This window comes from Oncorhynchus tshawytscha, linkage group LG27 (genome assembly GCF_018296145.1).
Source record: "Oncorhynchus tshawytscha isolate Ot180627B linkage group LG27, Otsh_v2.0, whole genome shotgun sequence".
In the NCBI taxonomy this organism is placed as follows: domain Eukaryota; kingdom Metazoa; phylum Chordata; class Actinopteri; order Salmoniformes; family Salmonidae; genus Oncorhynchus; species Oncorhynchus tshawytscha.
The window spans coordinates 15,081,977-15,099,410 of NC_056455.1; the positions used below are offsets into that span (position 1 = coordinate 15,081,977).

Genomic DNA, 17,434 nt, shown 5'->3' on the forward strand with positions numbered 1-17,434 from the left:
GGGCAAGACAAAAGATTGCAGTGCCTTTGAACGGGGTATGGTAGTAGGTGCCAAGCGCACCGGTTTGTCAAGATGCACATCGATCACTCCAGTGTTAATTTGCTAAATTGTAATTATTTCGCTACTATGGCCTATTTATTGCCACACACCGTATATAGACTTTTCTCTATTGTTGACTGTACTTTTGTTTATTCCATGTGTAACTCTGTTGTTTGTGTCGCACTGCTTTCCTTTATCTTGGCCAGGTCGCAGTTGTAAATGAGAACTTGTTCTCAACTTGCCTACCTGGTTAAATAAAGGTGAAATAAAAAAAAGAACTGCAACGCTGCTGGGGTTTTCATACTCTAATGTTTCCTGAGTGTATCAAGGATGGTTCACCACCAAAAGGACATCCAGCCAACTTGACACAACTGTGGGAAGCATTGGGAGTCAACATGGGACAGCATCCATGTGGAATGCTTTCAACACCTTTATAGTCCATGCCCCGAAGAATTGAGTCTGTTCTGAGAGAAAAACTGGGTGCAAATCAATATTAGGAAATGTGTTCCTAATATTTGTACGCTCAGTGAAATCATCATTTCCCCACCTAACTGAAATAATGTACATTTTCTTCCAGGATGGAAAATACACACTCTCTTCAAGTAGGAGAGAAAGCCATCACACTGGCCTGTCCTTCTTCTCTGCCTGACCAAGTAATACAACCCCTCCGACCTGCAGTAGATTTCCCCATTATGTAACTATGGGCCCAACAAACCCAGTTTCCACAACCCTGCTGTCTAACCCTTCTTCCATAACCCTGTCTTACCCAGTGCTTCACCCATCCTTCCCATTTAATCCCCTGCCCACATTGCCCCCTGATCAACCTCCGAGCCCTGGTATCCATGTTACTTCTTCCTTGACTACAGGCCCTTCTGTCCATCCTCCCCTGGCTCAGCGTCTTCAGGCCTACCCATTCTATTAGTATTACTACCTCCACAAGATGCCCCTCAGTGAGTCATACCAGTCACCCCTCTCCTCTAGTCCCCCCACTCAACTCCCAACTACAGGCCTCACTGAGTTGAAGCCAGGCCACACTCCTATCCCAAGCCACCCCAACTACAATAACCCCCATTTTACTCAGTATTCTTCCACTACAGCTGGTCATCCAGTTCACTCTGAAGCACCCACTCTCCGTACCCCTGAGTATACTCTCCACCCATACTAGCATCACCCCTAAATCCCTATGCTTGAGCCACCTCAAGGGCCCAGTCCTGGTGCCAAGATGGGTACTTCCACCAATGGTCCTCAGGTTGAACCACCTGCCCCTCACACCCCTAACCCGGTGTTTCCACACTACTACCTGACCACCCCAAAGTGCCTCCCTATAACCCACCCAACTTCCTCAGCCTGATAGCCCTGCCTCTCACTCCTCTACTCTCCCTGTTAGCAGTTCACAAACACACCGTAGAACTCCTGTTCCTCATGTGCCTCACCCTCCACCCTATCCTCACTACTACACCCCACAAACACCCAGTGGTGAAGTCAAGAGATCCCATCACCCTGTGAATGACCCTTTTATTCATCTTCAACCTTTGAAACCTATCACTTCCCCTAACTCATCTCCCACCTTAACAGAGATCCCATTCTACCAATACACTCTTAATTTTACTTACAAGCCTCCACTGATCCAGAAACACAGAATTGGTCTCCAGACCAACAATCCCTCTAGACCCATGGACGAACAACCTCCAGTTGTCCCATCTCCCCCTGCGTCGTCTCCTGATCAAAGTGGAAAGTCACACCCTCATGGTCACCTGAAATGGCCTCCACAACAACAGCCCTCCAATTCACACACAGCCCAGAGTCTGTCTACCAGTTCAACCTCTGTTGCCTGTGCTGCAACCCAACCTCTTCTCTTTCCAAACTTCCCCCCGTTGTACTACCTCCATCTCAAATCACCCATCAGCAACCCTCAACAAGAACAAAACCCTGTTACTGTCCTTCCCACTGCTCTGCCTGCACCCTCTTCAACCTCTACTCCAGCATCTGGCCATCCAGGTTATCCACACTACTACGATCACACATACTATTACTACTCAATCCCTTCTGATCCATACAGATTACCTCAACCTGTTGATCATGCATCTTCTGCCCCATCGAAAGGAGCTCCGGCTCCTCCATCTCAGACCTCTGCTCCTCACACTATGGAGACTTCTCACCAACTAGCCCTTCCATATGACTACACCCAGGCCAAAATGCCTATCCAGATTACTACCCAACCTCGACCTTCTCCTGCCACTAACAGTCCTCAAACCTCCACTCCAACCCCAGAATCTACAGCTCCTGAAATCCCACCTTTTCCCTTTGACCCTTACTACTTCTACTACCATCCTGGAATGTCCATCTACGACCAGGACCAAAGCTATGATCCCAGTACACACGCCGAAAAGACATCAGGGGCTCAAGCCTCCCTAGATTCTGACCATTATAGAAGAGGAAGATTTGCCCACACTCCTGTGGCGAGTCCAACCCATGCACCCCATCCTACCACCAACCCAGGTCATGGTCAGGCCATGGTTTGGTCATGGTCAGGCCATGGTTTGGTCATGGTCAGGCCATGGTTTGGTCTTGGTCAGGCCATGGTTTGGTCATGGTCAGGCCATGGTTTGGTCATGGTCAGGCCATGGTTTGGTCATGGTCAGGCCATGGTCAGGCCATGGTTTGGTCATGGTCAGGCCATGGTTTGGTCATGGTCAGGCCATGGTTTGGTCATGGTCAGGCCATGGTTTGGTCTTGGTCAGGCCATGGTTTGGTCATGGTCAGGCCATGGTTTGGTCTTGGTCAGGCCATGGTTTGGTCATGGTCAGGCCATGGTTTGGTCTTGGTCAGGCCATGGTTTGGTCATGGTCAGGCCATGGTCAGGCCATGGTTTGGTCTTGGTCAGGCCATGGTTTGGTCATGGTCAGGCCATGGTTTGGTCATGGTCAGGCCATGGTTTGGTCATGGTCAGGCCATGGTTTGGTCAGGCCATGGTTTGGTCTTGGTCAGGCCATGGTTTGGTCTTGGTCAGGCCATGGTTTGGTCATGGTCAGACCATGGTTTGGTCATGGTCAGGCCATGGTTTGGTCTTGGTCAGGCCATGGTTTGGTCAGGCCATGGTTTGGTCTTGGTCAGGCCATGGTTTGGTCATGGTCAGGCCATGGTTTGGTCATGGTCAGGCCATGGTCAGGTCATGGTCAGGTCATGGTCAGGCCATGGTCAGGCCATGGTTTGGTCATGGTCAGGCCATGGTTTGGTCATGGTCAGGCCATGGTTTGGTCTTGGTCAGACCATGGTTTGGTCTTGGTCAGGCCATGGTTTGGTCCTGGTCAGGCCATGGTTTGGTCATGGTCAGGCCATGGTTTGGTCATGGTCAGGCCATGGTTTGGTCTTGGTCAGGCCATGGTTTGGTCTTGGTCAGGCCATGGTTTGGTCTTGGTCAGGCCATGGTCAGGTCTTGGTCAGGCCATGGTTTGGTCTTGGTCAGGCCATGGTTTGGTCATGGTCAGGCCATGGTCAGGTCATGGTCAGGCCATGGTTTGGTCATGGTCAGGCCATGGTTTGGTCATGGTCAGGCCATGGTTTGGTCATGGTCAGGCCATGGTTTGGTCATGGTCATGGTTTGGTCATGGTCAGGTCATGGTCAGGCCATGGTTTGGTCATGGTCAGGCCATGGTTTGGTCTTGGTCAGGCCATGGTTTGGTCTTGGTCAGGCCATGGTTTGGTCTTGGTCAGGCCATGGTTTGGTCATGGTCAGGCCATGGTTTGGTCATGGTCAGGCCATGGTCAGGTCATGGTCAGGTCATGGTCAGGCCATGGTTTGGTCATGGTCAGGCCATGGTTTGGTCATGGTCAGGCCATGGTTTGGTCAGGCCATGGTTTGGTCAGGCCATGGTTTGGTCATGGTCAGGCCATGGTTTGGTCATGGTCAGGCCATGGTTTGGTCTTGGTCAGGCCATGGTTTGGTCATGGTCAGGCCATGGTTTGGTCATGGTCAGGCCATGGTTTGGTCATGGTCAGGCCATGGTTTGGTCATGGTCGGGCCATGGTTTGGTCATGGTTTGGTCTTGGTCAGGCCATGGTCAGGTCTTGGTCAGGCCATGGTTTGGTCATGGTCAGGCCATGGTTTGGTCATGGTCAGGTCATGGTCAGGCCATGGTCTGGTCATGGTCAGGCCATGGTCTGGTCATGGTCAGGCCATGGTCAGGTCTTGGTCAGGCCATGGTTTGGTCATGGTCAGGCCATGGTTTGGTCTTGGTCAGGCCATGGTTTGGTCATGGTCAGGCCATGGTTTGGTCATGGTCAGGCCATGGTTTGGTCATGGTCGGGCCATGGTTTGGTCTTGGTCGGGCCATGGTTTGGTCTTGGTCAGGCCATGGTCTGGTCTTGGTCGGGCCATGGTTTGGTCTTGGTCGGGCCATGGTCTGGTCTTGGTCAGTCCATGGTTTGGTCATGGTCAGGCCATGGTTTGGTCATGGTCAGGCCATGGTTTGGTCTTGGTCAGGCCATGGTTTGGTCATGGTCAGGCCATGGTCCACTTGTTGGAGTTCAACACTCTACTTTCCACACAACATAAACACAGCACCACGTCTGAAGACTAACCTGTCCGGTAAAAAGCCATTTTACTACAAGATCAAATGGTTCAAATCCCCAGCAAATGTATTTCATTATTTTTCCCAGAAGTTACCATTTGAATGCTAATGCTTTCAAACCATGATGATGAACTTGCAATCCTTTAGTACATATGGGATAGTGTAACATGAGCTTGACTTCTGTGTAGGTTGATGGAGTGCAGGTCTTCTCCTGATTCTCCAGGGAGGGTGAGGTACCAGGTGAGGAACACCACCCCTGTCCCCACTCAGGGCTCATTGGCTGTCCAGCTACGAATCGCTATAGGTAGGACTGTATAAGTAATGAAACATTCAGGAGTAGCAGCAGAGCTATGTAGGACTCTGAGGAGTAGGTTTTATCATACTGTATCTGCCAACTAACCACTAACCCTCCCCATGTTTACCTCTGCCTGTAGATGAGCACTACAGCAGCTTCTACTCAGAGAAACATCGACCACTCAGTCTACTTCAGGGGCGACCTCTGCACCTGGAGGTGAGTCTGCTGAGCCCCCCAGACATGGACCCTGGCCTGGTGCACTACTGTCTGGCTTACCCAGACACACCACAGGCCCGCTGGCTGCTCATCTATGATGGGTAGGTTGTTCCACTCTAGTTCCTGTTTGTTTACATACAACAGCACAGAGAAAGCACTGCAAAGATGCATGAAATATCCATATTCTATAGGTTTTTCCACAGCATCTGCTGCTCAGCTCCACTAAATAACTGTCCATATAGTGAACAGGCAATTATTTTGTCTGAAGAAAACCTCCACATTGTTTTGTCTTGTATTTCAGCTGTCCCAGCCGTGGTGACTCCCAGGCTCCTCCCCCACCCCGCCACACCCGGAGGCTCACAATCACCACCTTCCAGTCTTTACCCACAGGAAGTCACTCCCACCTGGAGGACCAGGTCAGTTTCAGCCAATGGGGTCATATTATAGACTGAGTTTGATTCAGTGCATTTGAATGTGTTCTCCTGTCCTCGTCCACAACAGCTCTACTTCATGTGCTCCCCAGCAGATGGGGACTGTATTGAGGGTTGCTTCAGTGGTTGAATTAACACTCCTATGGCTTGGACAATTTTGAGCACAAGGTGGGAGTATAAACCATCAATTTCTTGAAGTTATTATAATGTACTGTATTAATACTGAAGTGCTCAAATGTACTTGTTTCTTACAGTATTCAACTTGACACTCATGTCTTAAGTTACATGAACTATTACTCATTTGTGGGCTCAAACCTGGACAACTGAACACATACACGTTTACTCACAATTGGTCAATGATTTGTTCTCCTCCAGCACTTATTCAGTCAGGCAGTAAGCACAATGACATCAGACAAGAGGGGATGAAACACTTTATTTTAACAAAAAGCTCCACATTTGGTGCAGAATCTCAGTACAAGAAGTGTCACTACAGACCCTGGTTCGATTCCAACACAACCGGCCGGGATTGGGAGTCCCATAGGGCGGCGCACAATTGGCCCAGCGTCGTTAGGGTTTGGCTGGGGTAGGCTGTCTTTGTAAATAAGAATTTGTTAACGGACTTGCCTAGTTAAATAAAATAAAAATAAACACGTTACACAGTCAATATTAGCTTGCAACAGAACATAAGCGGTTCTCACAGTGCAAAACAAGTGTTGGAAATTGAAAATCTATAAAAAAAGACTCACTACAAGACAATTGACCTGGTTAGGTACACCATTGGGCCCACTCCTGCGTTTACTGGGCAACACTTTGGCTAGTGTACCAAGGCACTCCATATGAAGTGTTTATTCTATCACACTCAGCCTCCATTACAACTGCTGCTTGACAGGGCATTCAGGGAGATGATTCCCAATAGCAATAAGGTTTGAGTGACTCAAAATTACAAGGAAATGTATCCTAGTTGCATACATTAGTTTGCTTATAAAAATCAGTTCGCATGCTAGAAATTGGCATCAACGTAATAGAATAAGTCAAGCAAATTTGAACGTTCCAGAGACATATTTAAGGATCCCTGACTCAACTTTGTATATGGTATCATCCGACGTCAACATCCAAACATGGAATGAAGAAATCAAAGGTGTTTCATATCACCTCAGAGCGTACAAGTGGAGCTGAAGTTGGGGGATTAGTATTGTGAAGAATGATTAAGATGTTAATTAACTACATTGTTAATAAATGTACTCAATTTGGCATGGAGACTACCAACTACAGAACAATCCAGTTTGCAGTTAAATCCTTGTAAAAATTAACCTTAAGAAATACATTTTCTCGGATCACAATTATGTCAGCAGTACATTGATATGTATTGCAACACAGACATGATTCTAAACTGATGTGATTAAAGGGAAAGGTCAACATGTTGGACAGTGATTTAAAAAAAAGCATAAGCAGCTTCACTTCTCTGATTACAGTAGTGCCCTCAGTCATACGGAGCATTGAATATCTAATAAAATGGCCCCTTTCATGTAAGCAGCATTCATGTCAGCAAGAGCAGCTATTCACTAACATTTGATAAGTGATTAAAAAGATTGTTTAAAAACAAAAAGAAGAAGATTAGGGACTACAGTGGGAAGAGGGGCAGAACAAACAGCTGCTACAGAGCAACAGTGTCTTGTCTGCCCTGTTCATATGTCATCTAAATGGATGGTGTGGTCTCATTCTTCTGAGCGCTGCTAATGGCATGTCAAGATGATCTAGAGCCCTGACCAGCTACGCAAATGAATGAAAGCTAATTAGGACATCCGTTTTTATTCGGCGCCTCTCCAGAAGCATTATGTGAAAGGATGGGGTGATGTTCACTGAATGACAACTATCTGGTTTGGTCTCCTAGTGGAGAAAACTGTGTTTGAATATGGTGGTGGTCCTGTCCCCTCAATACACAGCCTGGCTGTGGTACAGGGGGCAGAGAGGTGACTCCTCTTGATCTGTTTCATGAGGATGCTGCAGCACACCAGGGCTGTGATCTAGGAGCAACAGGAGGAGGTGGGGATGCAGGGAGGAAAGGGTTAAGCAGAATGGGATCATATAAAGAGAGCAGGGTGGAGCAATCACCCCCCCATCACCTTCAGGATTAGACCACATGCTGCAACAGGGTGAGATTCATTAGTGCAAATCCCCACCTAAAATATGGCTTCTGAGACAAGCAAATGTACCAAAGGAGTGTGAATTGAAGACGAGAAACACTAATTCCAGACATTTAAATGGGACAAGTTGGATAGCTTGCAGTGAGACTAGACATTGACCTTACTGAGCAGTGGAAAGAAAGAATCTATGTGCAAGGAAAGAAGCATAGATCATTGGTGTAAATAAAGATGGAGGGGTAAGGAGTTACAGTGCATCAGCCACAGGTATGATGACAGGGAGCGGGGAAAAGACCACAGGGTCCTGGTTAGGGGGGGAGAGGACAGTAGAGGAGAGGAGGATGTAGGGGGGAGGAGAGGACTGGGAGCGCTGGATCTCTTTGCTGAGGAGGGAGCTGCACACCAGGGCAAAGATCTGAAAGGATGGAGAGAGGGAAAGGGAGGGGAGGGATGGTATCGGATGGGAGAAACAGACACAGGTATGGGTTTATAACAAAGGAGAAGCAGAGGGTTGGTTTGCTTCAACTCCTCTGACAATCAGTTTCATCAAATTCAGTGCATTTCTAACCCTGCAGCAACATCTACCCTGGTTAACAAATTTGTCCACTGAACTGTGTGTAGTATTGCCTACCAGCATAGCAGCAGTCCCAAGGAAGAGGCCCATCACCAGAGGCGCTTTGGACTCAAAGAGGTTGACGATCACTGTGGGGCAGGCCTGCAGGGGGACAGAGACACCAGAGGGGGACAGGTTAGGGCCTTGGGCAGAGCAGAGATATGGAAATCTAGGCCAGGCTCCTCGATGCCTCCATAGTAGAATAAATAAAGTAACAAATGTCATTTGTCAGTCGACTGATTATTTGACATGTTTTTATTATAGTCAGTTATACAGTCAATATGAGAAATGACTGAATCGGGCCTCCCGGGTGGTGCAGTGGTCTAAGGCACTGCATTGCAGTGCTAGCTGTGCCACCAGAGATTCTGGGTTCCCTTGTCTCATCGCGCACTAGTGACTCCTGTGGCGGGCCGGGCGCAGTGCACGCTGACCAAGTCGCCAGGTGTATGGTGTTTCCACCGACACATTGGTGCGGCTTGCTTCCGGGTTGGATGTGCGTTGTGTCAAGAAGCAGCGCGACTAGGTTAGGTTGTGTTTCGGAGGACACCCGAGTCCGTACGGGAGTTGCAGCGATGAGACAAGACTAACTACTACCAATTGGATACCACGAAATTGCGGAGAAAAAAAGGGGTAAAAAAAAAAGAAACGACTGAATCATATGCACCTGTAAAGGGCCGGTAATGTCGAGTGAAACAAAATGGTCCCAGTAAGCAAAATGACGTTGAAAATCTGCCTAAAATACGTATTTTCCCAGACGTTGAAGTAATGTTCAATTTTGGTTCTGTATTTTATGGCACGTTGAAAAATACATAATTTCCGGACTTTCATATCAGTTTTATTTTCAGTTCTGAATGGAAGTTGAAAAGATGTGGTTTATAGACGTCTATATTTGGACCAAATCAAGGCCGGTCCACACCAGACGAAATCTGATTTGGCTCAGACTGGACCAAAAATCAGTGTCCGTGGACATTAATCAAGGTTGCACCAAATCTGAACCAAACATAGATGATTGGACCATCTATGATTGGACCAAAAACCAATGTCTGTGGACGTGGAAATTAAGGCCGGTCCGGACTGCACCAAGAAAAAAAAGATGTCCAAAAGGTGTCGGTCCATTCTTACTGGGGTGTAGCCAACTGTCAGCCCACAATGGAATTTTAGGAATGTCCATCCATGTGGTAGGCCCATCGTTTGTTAAACAGGCCGTTGGCTGTGACTAATCAATTTGGCGATTAAAAACTCTGAATATCAGCTATCCAACATTATCAGGAGCCTGAGCCTATTTGCAATGTGTTTACACAGCAAGAAATGCAGAAGTATTACATTTTTCGCTATGATCAGCTCGTCAACAAATGTACAGATACAAACTTGAAACCACTGATCATGACAATTTGTTACCTCTTTTTCTCCCCAATTTCGTGGTGTCCAATTGTTTAGTAGCTACTATCTTGTCTCATCGCTACAACTCCTGTACCGGCTCGGGAGAGACGAAGGTTGAAAGTCATGCTTCCTCCGATGCACAACCCAACCAAGCCGCACTGCTTCTTAACACAGCGCGCATCCAACCCGGAAGCCAGCCGCACCAATGTGTCGGAGGAAACGGCGTCACCTGGCAACCTTGGTTAGCGTGCACTGTGCCTGGCCCGCCACAGGAGTCGCTGGTGTGTGATGAGTCAAGGATATCCCTACCAGCCAAACAGGTCCCTAACCCGGACGACGCTGGGCCAATTGTGCGTCGCCCCACGGACCTCCCGGTCGCGGCCGGTTGCAACAGAGCCTGGGCGCGAAGTCAGAGTCCCTGGTGGCACAGCTGGCACTGCAGTACAGCGCCCTTAACCACTGCGCCACCCGGGAGGCCCTGATCATGACAATTTAACCTAGAAGCTGAAACTCCTGGACAGCAGATGTGACTAGCCTGATTGTCCATTTTCCTTTGGCCTGTCCTGTTTTTAGGATATGTTGTTAACGTGTAAGCACGTTTTATTGGGTGCCAATTAGTTTTTCTTTGATCGGAGAAATCTGCATGTTGTAAAAGTGTCCATCTCATTACATTGTCATAGATTATCTTCAGCCTGTAGGCTACAGAAAAAGGCCACATACTCTTTTTACCATATCCTGTATTTGCTACATGATTTATGCTAGATTTGATGGAATGTTGGTGGAGCGCCGCAGCAATGCATTTCTCCAACAGCACCCTGGAGAGGTGCGCTGTGAACAGACAAGTGAAAAATGCTGCGCCTTTGGGAAAATGAGCACAGGGCAGCTTCTGCACCTGTAACTTATATTTACTCGCAAATATCCATTGAATGGACAACAATGTATGAACTACATTGAAGTTCAAGCTGCACATGTTTTTTTAAGTTAATAGGATTTGGCCTATAATGAACACACTCACAGGGAGAGTGAAGGTCTCCAAAAAGCCGGTATCGGGACATGTTCTTTTGACCAAGGGGTCCAAGGCACCAATGAGTCCACAGCAGTGCAACTAGAGAGAGAGAGAGAGAGAGAGAGAGAAGGCAAGAGCCATTCAGAATGTGTACATAATTGTTACAATAGTTGTACAATTGTTAAAGAGCTGTGGATTGAATTAGCTCTGATGGAGTGAAATGTGCCTAACTAAAGCTGTGATGCCATCAATAGTTTGGGAATAGGTTTGATCTTTACCACATTGTGGAACATGGACAGGGTAACAGTCAAGCCAGGGTCTCCTTTGTCCACATACTGAGCGTACACAGTTATATAGAATTTTGCCAGCTGCTCTCCCACCTGCACAGCACAAAGAGAAGACAACAACACATGAGGTAGAGTAACACTGTTGACTACTACCATTTCATGAAATAGCACAGGGTTTGGTGATCTGCGTGAAAGGGAAGCCTTGGCTTGAAGTTGTTTATCATTCATAATTCTCTCGCTCCCTCTTTCCCTTCCCTCTCTCACCTCATCGCTTCTCATGTAGGCAAACACACCGGCTCCAATCTCTAATCCAGCCAGGATAGCCAGCAGGCAGGAAAACTGGGAGGGGCAGGTAAACAGCAGAACACATACAGTATGAATTACCACACATATAACCACAGTATCACTGGATATGTATAAACTGTCCTTTAAAAATGGCCTTATTTCTTATTCGTGTTGATGTTAAATGTATGCACAATAAATCAAGTTGAATTTGAAGTTGCAACAATGAGAAAAGACCATGACCTTTCTGAGAAACTGAAGGTCACTATGTGCCTCTAAAGTAAATCACTGGCTATCTTCACAAGCTACTCAAGCATAGAAGAGCTAACATTCCTCAACCTTGGTGCTGATTATAATGTGAGAGCGATCACATACTGTATGACACGCTCAGTCATTCATCCAATAATAAACCACAGAGAAAGCAATCGCTGCCTCAACATGGCAACAAGAAGCTCTGAGCAAGAAATAATTAGTCTGATTTCTGAACCTGCAGCCAGAAACCAGTTTCAGCTCATCATAGCTGTAAATTAGTAAGTGCATTGCTTTGTCAATCTGATATATGAAGCAATCATAATTGCATCATCTGTTTCCCTCTGACATCTAGGACTGTAGTGTGTTTCGTATGGGTTATTTCATGCTGTGAAAGTGTTTTCCAAATCTAGGAACATTGTTAGACCCTTTGACCTCTTCCTTGAACTCACTATCCCTAAGAACTGGAAACCTGTCGCAATACCCATGGAATGGTGGTGAACGAGGAAACGGATCACCCACTGAGTTGGTCATACACAAAAATGTATGCCGAGGGCATGTCCTGCAGCAAAGCTTCATACAGGAAGCAAGTATTTCCTATCTCAAGCTCTTGTTAAATGGGAGCTTAAAAGTCTCTGGCCTTCTCAGACAGAGGCGAGATTCCCAGTGCTCCTCTAAGGTTGCAAAGTGCACCATGGCTCTTGAGGTAGCGGATCAGTTGAGGGATTGATGACACGTGCTTGCTAGGCCCTTGAGAGGTCAGAGGTGCGGCAAGGAGAACCTGAGAATTCTGTGGCGGGAAAAAGCAGCAGGTTCACTCAACAATCCATGTCACAGATTAGATTTCCACTGGTGCTTTGTGGGTATGGGCTTTGGGTGAAATATTGGGCTGAACAAGTTGAGATACTTTCAAGTGAGGAACTCTTATTAGGAAGTGAAACTAATGCATGTTATTATCTAAGGTTACTTACCTCTGCCCACTCAAGACTCTAAATCAGGGCTGTCAAACACTTTGTACCCCCACTTCAGTGTAGTGTAACTAATGGAAAATTGACGTTTTTATTTGTTGTAGCTTACCACTCCCAATGCAGTCCTATTCTCATTGCATGCTCCATAGTCTCCGAAAACAGCCACGAGCAATATCACTGCTCCTAACGCAATCAACACTGACACACCTACAGTATGAGAGGGAGAAAGAGATGCCCATTTGTCAATGTTAGCTGTTCAGCACTAATTATTTTTCAGTAACACTTAAGGTATCCTTTATAAATGATTTAAGTGGTTTATAAGTCATTAATAAACAAAGTTGTATAGTCTGTCTATCCATGGCTTACAGCTGCAAAAAGCTTTCCAAAACATTTGGGGATGAAGTTTGTAGAGAGCAGTGTTGTGTGAGCTCACCGATGACAAACTGTTGTGTGTTGAGGTCTATGTCAAAAAATCCTCTGGTCTCAGAGCTGAACCTCAGCCACAAGCCCAACCCCAACATTGCAAAACCCACCAGCTGTCAGAGGAAGAAACCACAAACTGTGCATGAAACCGGTTGTGCAACCACACCTCAAGATCAGTCTCACACAAGATGCTACAAATAGTGTAAAAGATGTTCTTGTATTAAAGGGATACTTCTGGATTTTGGCAACGAAGCCTGTTAACTATATAAACCCAGCAAAAAAAAAAAAAAAAGTCCCTTTTTCAGGGCCCTGTCTTTCAAAGATAATTCGTAAAAATCCAAGATCTTATTTGTAAATCGTTTAAACACTGTTTCCCATGCTTGTTCAATGAACATGTACCTGTGGAATGGTCATTAAGACACTAACAGCTTACAGACGGTAGGCAATTAAGGTCACAGTTATGAACACTTAGGACACTAAAGAGGCCTTTCTACTGACTCTGAAAAACATGAAATGAAAGATGCCCAGGGTCCCTGCTCATCTGCGTGAATGCGCCTTAGGCATGCTGCAAGGAGGCATGAGGACTGCAGATGTGGCCAGGACAATAAATTGCAATGTCCGTACTGTGAGACGCCTAAGACTCGTCCTCGCAGTGGCACACCGCGTGTAACAACACCTGCACAGGATTGGTACCGCCAAACATCACACCTGCGGGACAGGTACAGGATGGCAACAACTGCCCGAGTTACACCAGGAACGCACAATCCCTCCATCAGTGCTCAGAGTATCTGCAATAGACAGAGGCTGGACTGAGGGCTTGTAGGCCTGTTGTATGGCAGGTCCTCACCAGACATCACCTGCAACAACATTGCCTATGGGCACAAACCCACCATTGCTGGATCAGACAGGACTGGCAAAAAGTGTTATTCTCTGACGAGTCGCAGTTGTGTCTCACCAGGGGTGATGGTCAGATTCTCAAGTATCGTCGAAGGAATGAGCGTTACACAGAGGCCTGTACTCTGGAGCGGGATTGATTTGGAGGTGGAGGGTCTGAGGCGGTGTGTCACAGCATCATCGGACTGAGCTTGTTGTCATTGCAGGCAATCTCAACGCTGTGCGTTACAGGGAAGACATCCTCCTCCCTCATGTGGTACCCTTTTGCAGGCTCATCCTGACATGACCCTCCAGCATGACAATGCCACCAGCCATACTGCTCGTTCTGTGAGTGATTTCCTGCAAGAATGTCAGGGTTCTGCCATGGCCAGCGAAGAGCCCGGATTACAATCCCATTGAGCACGTCTGGGACCTGTTGGATCGGAGGGTGAGGGCTAGGGCCATTCTCCCCAGAAATGTCTGGGAACTTGCAGGTGCCTTGGTGGAAGAGTGGGGTAACATCTCACAGCAAGAACTGGCAAATCTGGTGCAGTCCATGATGAGATGCAATGCAGTACTTAATGCAGCTGGTGGCCACACCAGATACTGATTTGTTACTTTTGATTTTGACACATTATTACATTTGTTAGTCACATGTCTGTGGAACTTGTTCAGTTTGTCTCAGTTGTTGAATCTTATGTTCATACAAATATTTACACATGTTAAGTTTGCTGAAAATAAAACAGTTGACAGTAAGGACGTTTCTTTTTTTTGCTGATTTTAGAAAATAGTACCAATTAAAAACCCTTGAATGAGTACATGTGTCCAAACTTTCGACTTGTACTGTATATTGAAAGCAGTAACTCCCCTCAATGTACTGTGAACATTTCATGACTCTAGGACCAAGAAATGTATTCAAAATAGCTTCTGAAGTTTCATAACTGTATGTTTGTTAATGGAAAAATATGGACGTTTTTTTTCCAATTCCTGAAAAGTTTGTTTTGGAGAAGGTTTACAATGATGATTGGTAACATGATGACAGTAATGCACATTCATTTGGTACTCCCTGTCTGTAGCTCCATTCTCCTGTATTTTATTTCTTGTTACTATTTTATTTGTATTGTTCTTTTAAAACTCTGCATCGCTGGGAAGGGCAAGCATTCCACGGTAAAGTCTACACCAGTTATATTCGGCACATGTCACAAATCCAATTTGATTTGAAGTGGACAACTGTGAGCAATAGACATGAGCTGATACTTTGATGGGAGAGGTGTTTAATCAGACAGACAATACATGCAGCCTTTTAATAACAGCAGTGAATCTCTTACCCATACAGAGATGGTTGCAAGGGTCTGGACAAAATTTTAATATGAGATTTAGCTATTTGACTTTAAGTAAAGCTTATTTCTATATCAGTAAATGACAAATGCTGCCTAGGTTGATCAAAGATAAATATACAATGCCCTTTGAGCTATTCACATTTTACATCTCATACACACCAGATACCAATTTGTTACCACTAGGCCTATAGTTTAGTTAGATGATGGATACTTACGGCAAAAAGGATGTTGAAAAGGATGAGGATACACTTGCACAGCTGGCCACATCCGTCCAGTGCCATGATCAAAAGTTTGCTAACACGCTACACTCGGGAAGTCAGAAATACAGTCTAGCGTCCTGGGAAAAGAATGGAAGATATTGTAAACATTTAGATGTTTACAATGTGTGTGAAAAAAAGTGCGGTGATAGGTAGACTGTCGAGGGTATGGGCTCAATTTCACGCCATATGTATTGAATTCAAAATAAAATAAATCGTGAACATGAAAAATAAAGTTGAATGTAAACATTTTCGATGATGGGTCAATTGTCAGTCACGGGTCAATGTAGGGATATTAGAACCATGTCTATCTAATACATTTAATGACAAACCATCTAACTACTTAGGCAAACATATTTTTTCGACGCAGGTGTATGGCGAACCAGTTACCAACACCTGCGCTGAACGTTGTGCAACAGGTCATTCATATGTTTACCTAAGTAGTTAGACATGCTTCCAATATCCGTACATTATTTGACCCGTGGCAATTGAAGTACGTTAGCTAAAACGAAGTGACGTCAGACCGTCTACCCAAGTAGGCAATAGAAAAAAGCCTGTCTATCATGTTCATTGATTGGGTTTAAGACTAACCGTCACTCCAAAACTAGCGAACAAATGGAGCCTCATTGTCTACGCCTGCCCCTAAACCCCGCCCTTCACGGAAAAATAATAATGCAAAAACTGGCAATCGAAAAGCATGGCAGTGAAAGAAAAAAAACTGACATCGAAAGTAAAGATACGAGTAGCGTAACCAAAATCTAGTACATGCAGGCAAGAGCGTAGAAAAAAAATGTATTCAATACGATTGGTTGCTAGGAAAGTTTAACCTAAAATTATTTTTGCATTCGTTTATAAATATTTTTGTTAATCATTTGTTATAAAGTTTTACTCTCGCTTTTAAATTATTTGCTTACAAGTTTTAGGGTTTTGCTTTTGATGTCTTATTTTTGTTTACAATTCTATACAATTTGCTTTCAATTGTTTGTTTTTTGATTTCAACATCCATTATTTCAGCTGTCCTCAAATATAATGTTTACATTCTCAGATTTATCTTTCATGTTCCCGATTTATTTTATTTTGGATTCAATACATAGGGCGTGAAATTGACCCCATACGAGGGTTGGTGGAAGTATTTAGTTAACTATACAGTATCATAGACAGGGTTGAATCATTGCAAGGTAAAATACTTCATTAGGAACATTTTGTAACAGCTCGTGTTTCATCTTCTACCTCGAACTACAGTGAGGGAAATGTAACGCATGCCTTAACAAATAAACCTACCTGAATTATTTACGTGCAGATCAGTCTCTTCACACTGCAGAATGTAGCTGCAACACTAACCCGTTCTTAAATTTCAGACGTTTGTGAAGAAAACAATGTATTGTGGGTTTTCGTCTGGTTTAAGTCCAACCCCTCAATCCGAATGAATCATTTGATTGGATTAGGTTGTTGAGTGAAGGGTGGGGGGTACAGTACCACCCAGAAAACGGGAAAACAGGGTTTAGGAGTGGCAATGATGGTGAAATGAAACTTATCTTTGGCCAGTTCTGAGAAAACACTTTCGTTATGCGACAAGCAAGTGTGTTGTGCAGGTAATAATGAGTGAAAATCAGTAAGCAGGTAAGTGTACTGTACAGTTATAGCCACATACAGTATATCAAATAGGCCTTTCATGATCAAATCAAATGTATTTATAAAGCCATTTTTACGTCAGTAGATGTCGCAAAGTGCTTATACAGAATAGTGATGGGCATTCCGGCTCAGCTCACCAAAAAGAGCCGTTTTTTTTGGGCTCTGAACGGCTATTTAAAAATATATGTTTTGTACAGTTTGAGATAGTTGGACTGATTGATGTTAAAACAATTCTAATTAAATTATTAAATGAAATCATACTCTACCTTAACCACAATGCATTTACAAATGCATTGGTTTGTTATGAAAATGCTATTAAACATTTGCATTTAAAGTATAACTTTTCATTGTATATAAACAAAGTGCATATAAATCTAACAATTCAAAACGAATACAATCTGAACAAAATAATATCTAAGAAAAATTATGTG

The 17,434-nt window shown here is 45.0% G+C and overlaps 1 protein-coding gene across 2 annotated transcripts; it reads right to left on the reverse strand.

Annotated features, from left to right (window-relative positions):
• Window positions 1-7,411: 7,411 nt before the first annotated feature.
• Window positions 7,412-16,806, reverse strand: LOC112236754 (CD9 antigen). 2 transcript variants are annotated; one of them, XM_024405367.2, is made up of 9 exons: window positions 16,653-16,806; window positions 15,330-15,451; window positions 12,912-13,014; window positions 12,588-12,685; window positions 11,244-11,318; window positions 10,971-11,072; window positions 10,702-10,791; window positions 8,325-8,408; window positions 7,412-8,108 (listed from the first exon to the last, which is right to left on the reverse strand). In XM_024405367.2, the coding sequence occupies exons 2-9, from the start codon at window positions 15,393-15,395 to the stop codon at window positions 7,941-7,943; spliced, it is 786 nt and encodes a 261-aa protein (XP_024261135.2). In that variant the 5' UTR covers window positions 15,396-15,451; window positions 16,653-16,806; the 3' UTR covers window positions 7,412-7,940. The 2 variants fall into 2 exon arrangements, with proteins under 2 accessions (XP_024261135.2, XP_042163134.1); XM_042307200.1 differs by lacking the exon at window positions 12,912-13,014.
• Window positions 16,807-17,434: the final 628 nt, after the last annotated feature.

Coding starts and splice junctions, on each gene's coding strand:
- LOC112236754 (XM_024405367.2), bottom strand. CDS start 15,395: ATGGCACTGGACGGATGTGGCCAGCTGTGCAAGTGTATCCTCATCCTT. Junction 12,686..12,911: donor CACACAACAGTTTGTCATCG/GTGAGCTCACAC, acceptor CTCATACTGTAG/GTGTGTCAGTGTTGATTGCG. Junction 11,073..11,243: donor CCTACATGAGAAGCGATGAG/GTGAGAGAGGGA, acceptor TGTGCTGTGCAG/GTGGGAGAGCAGCTGGCAAA.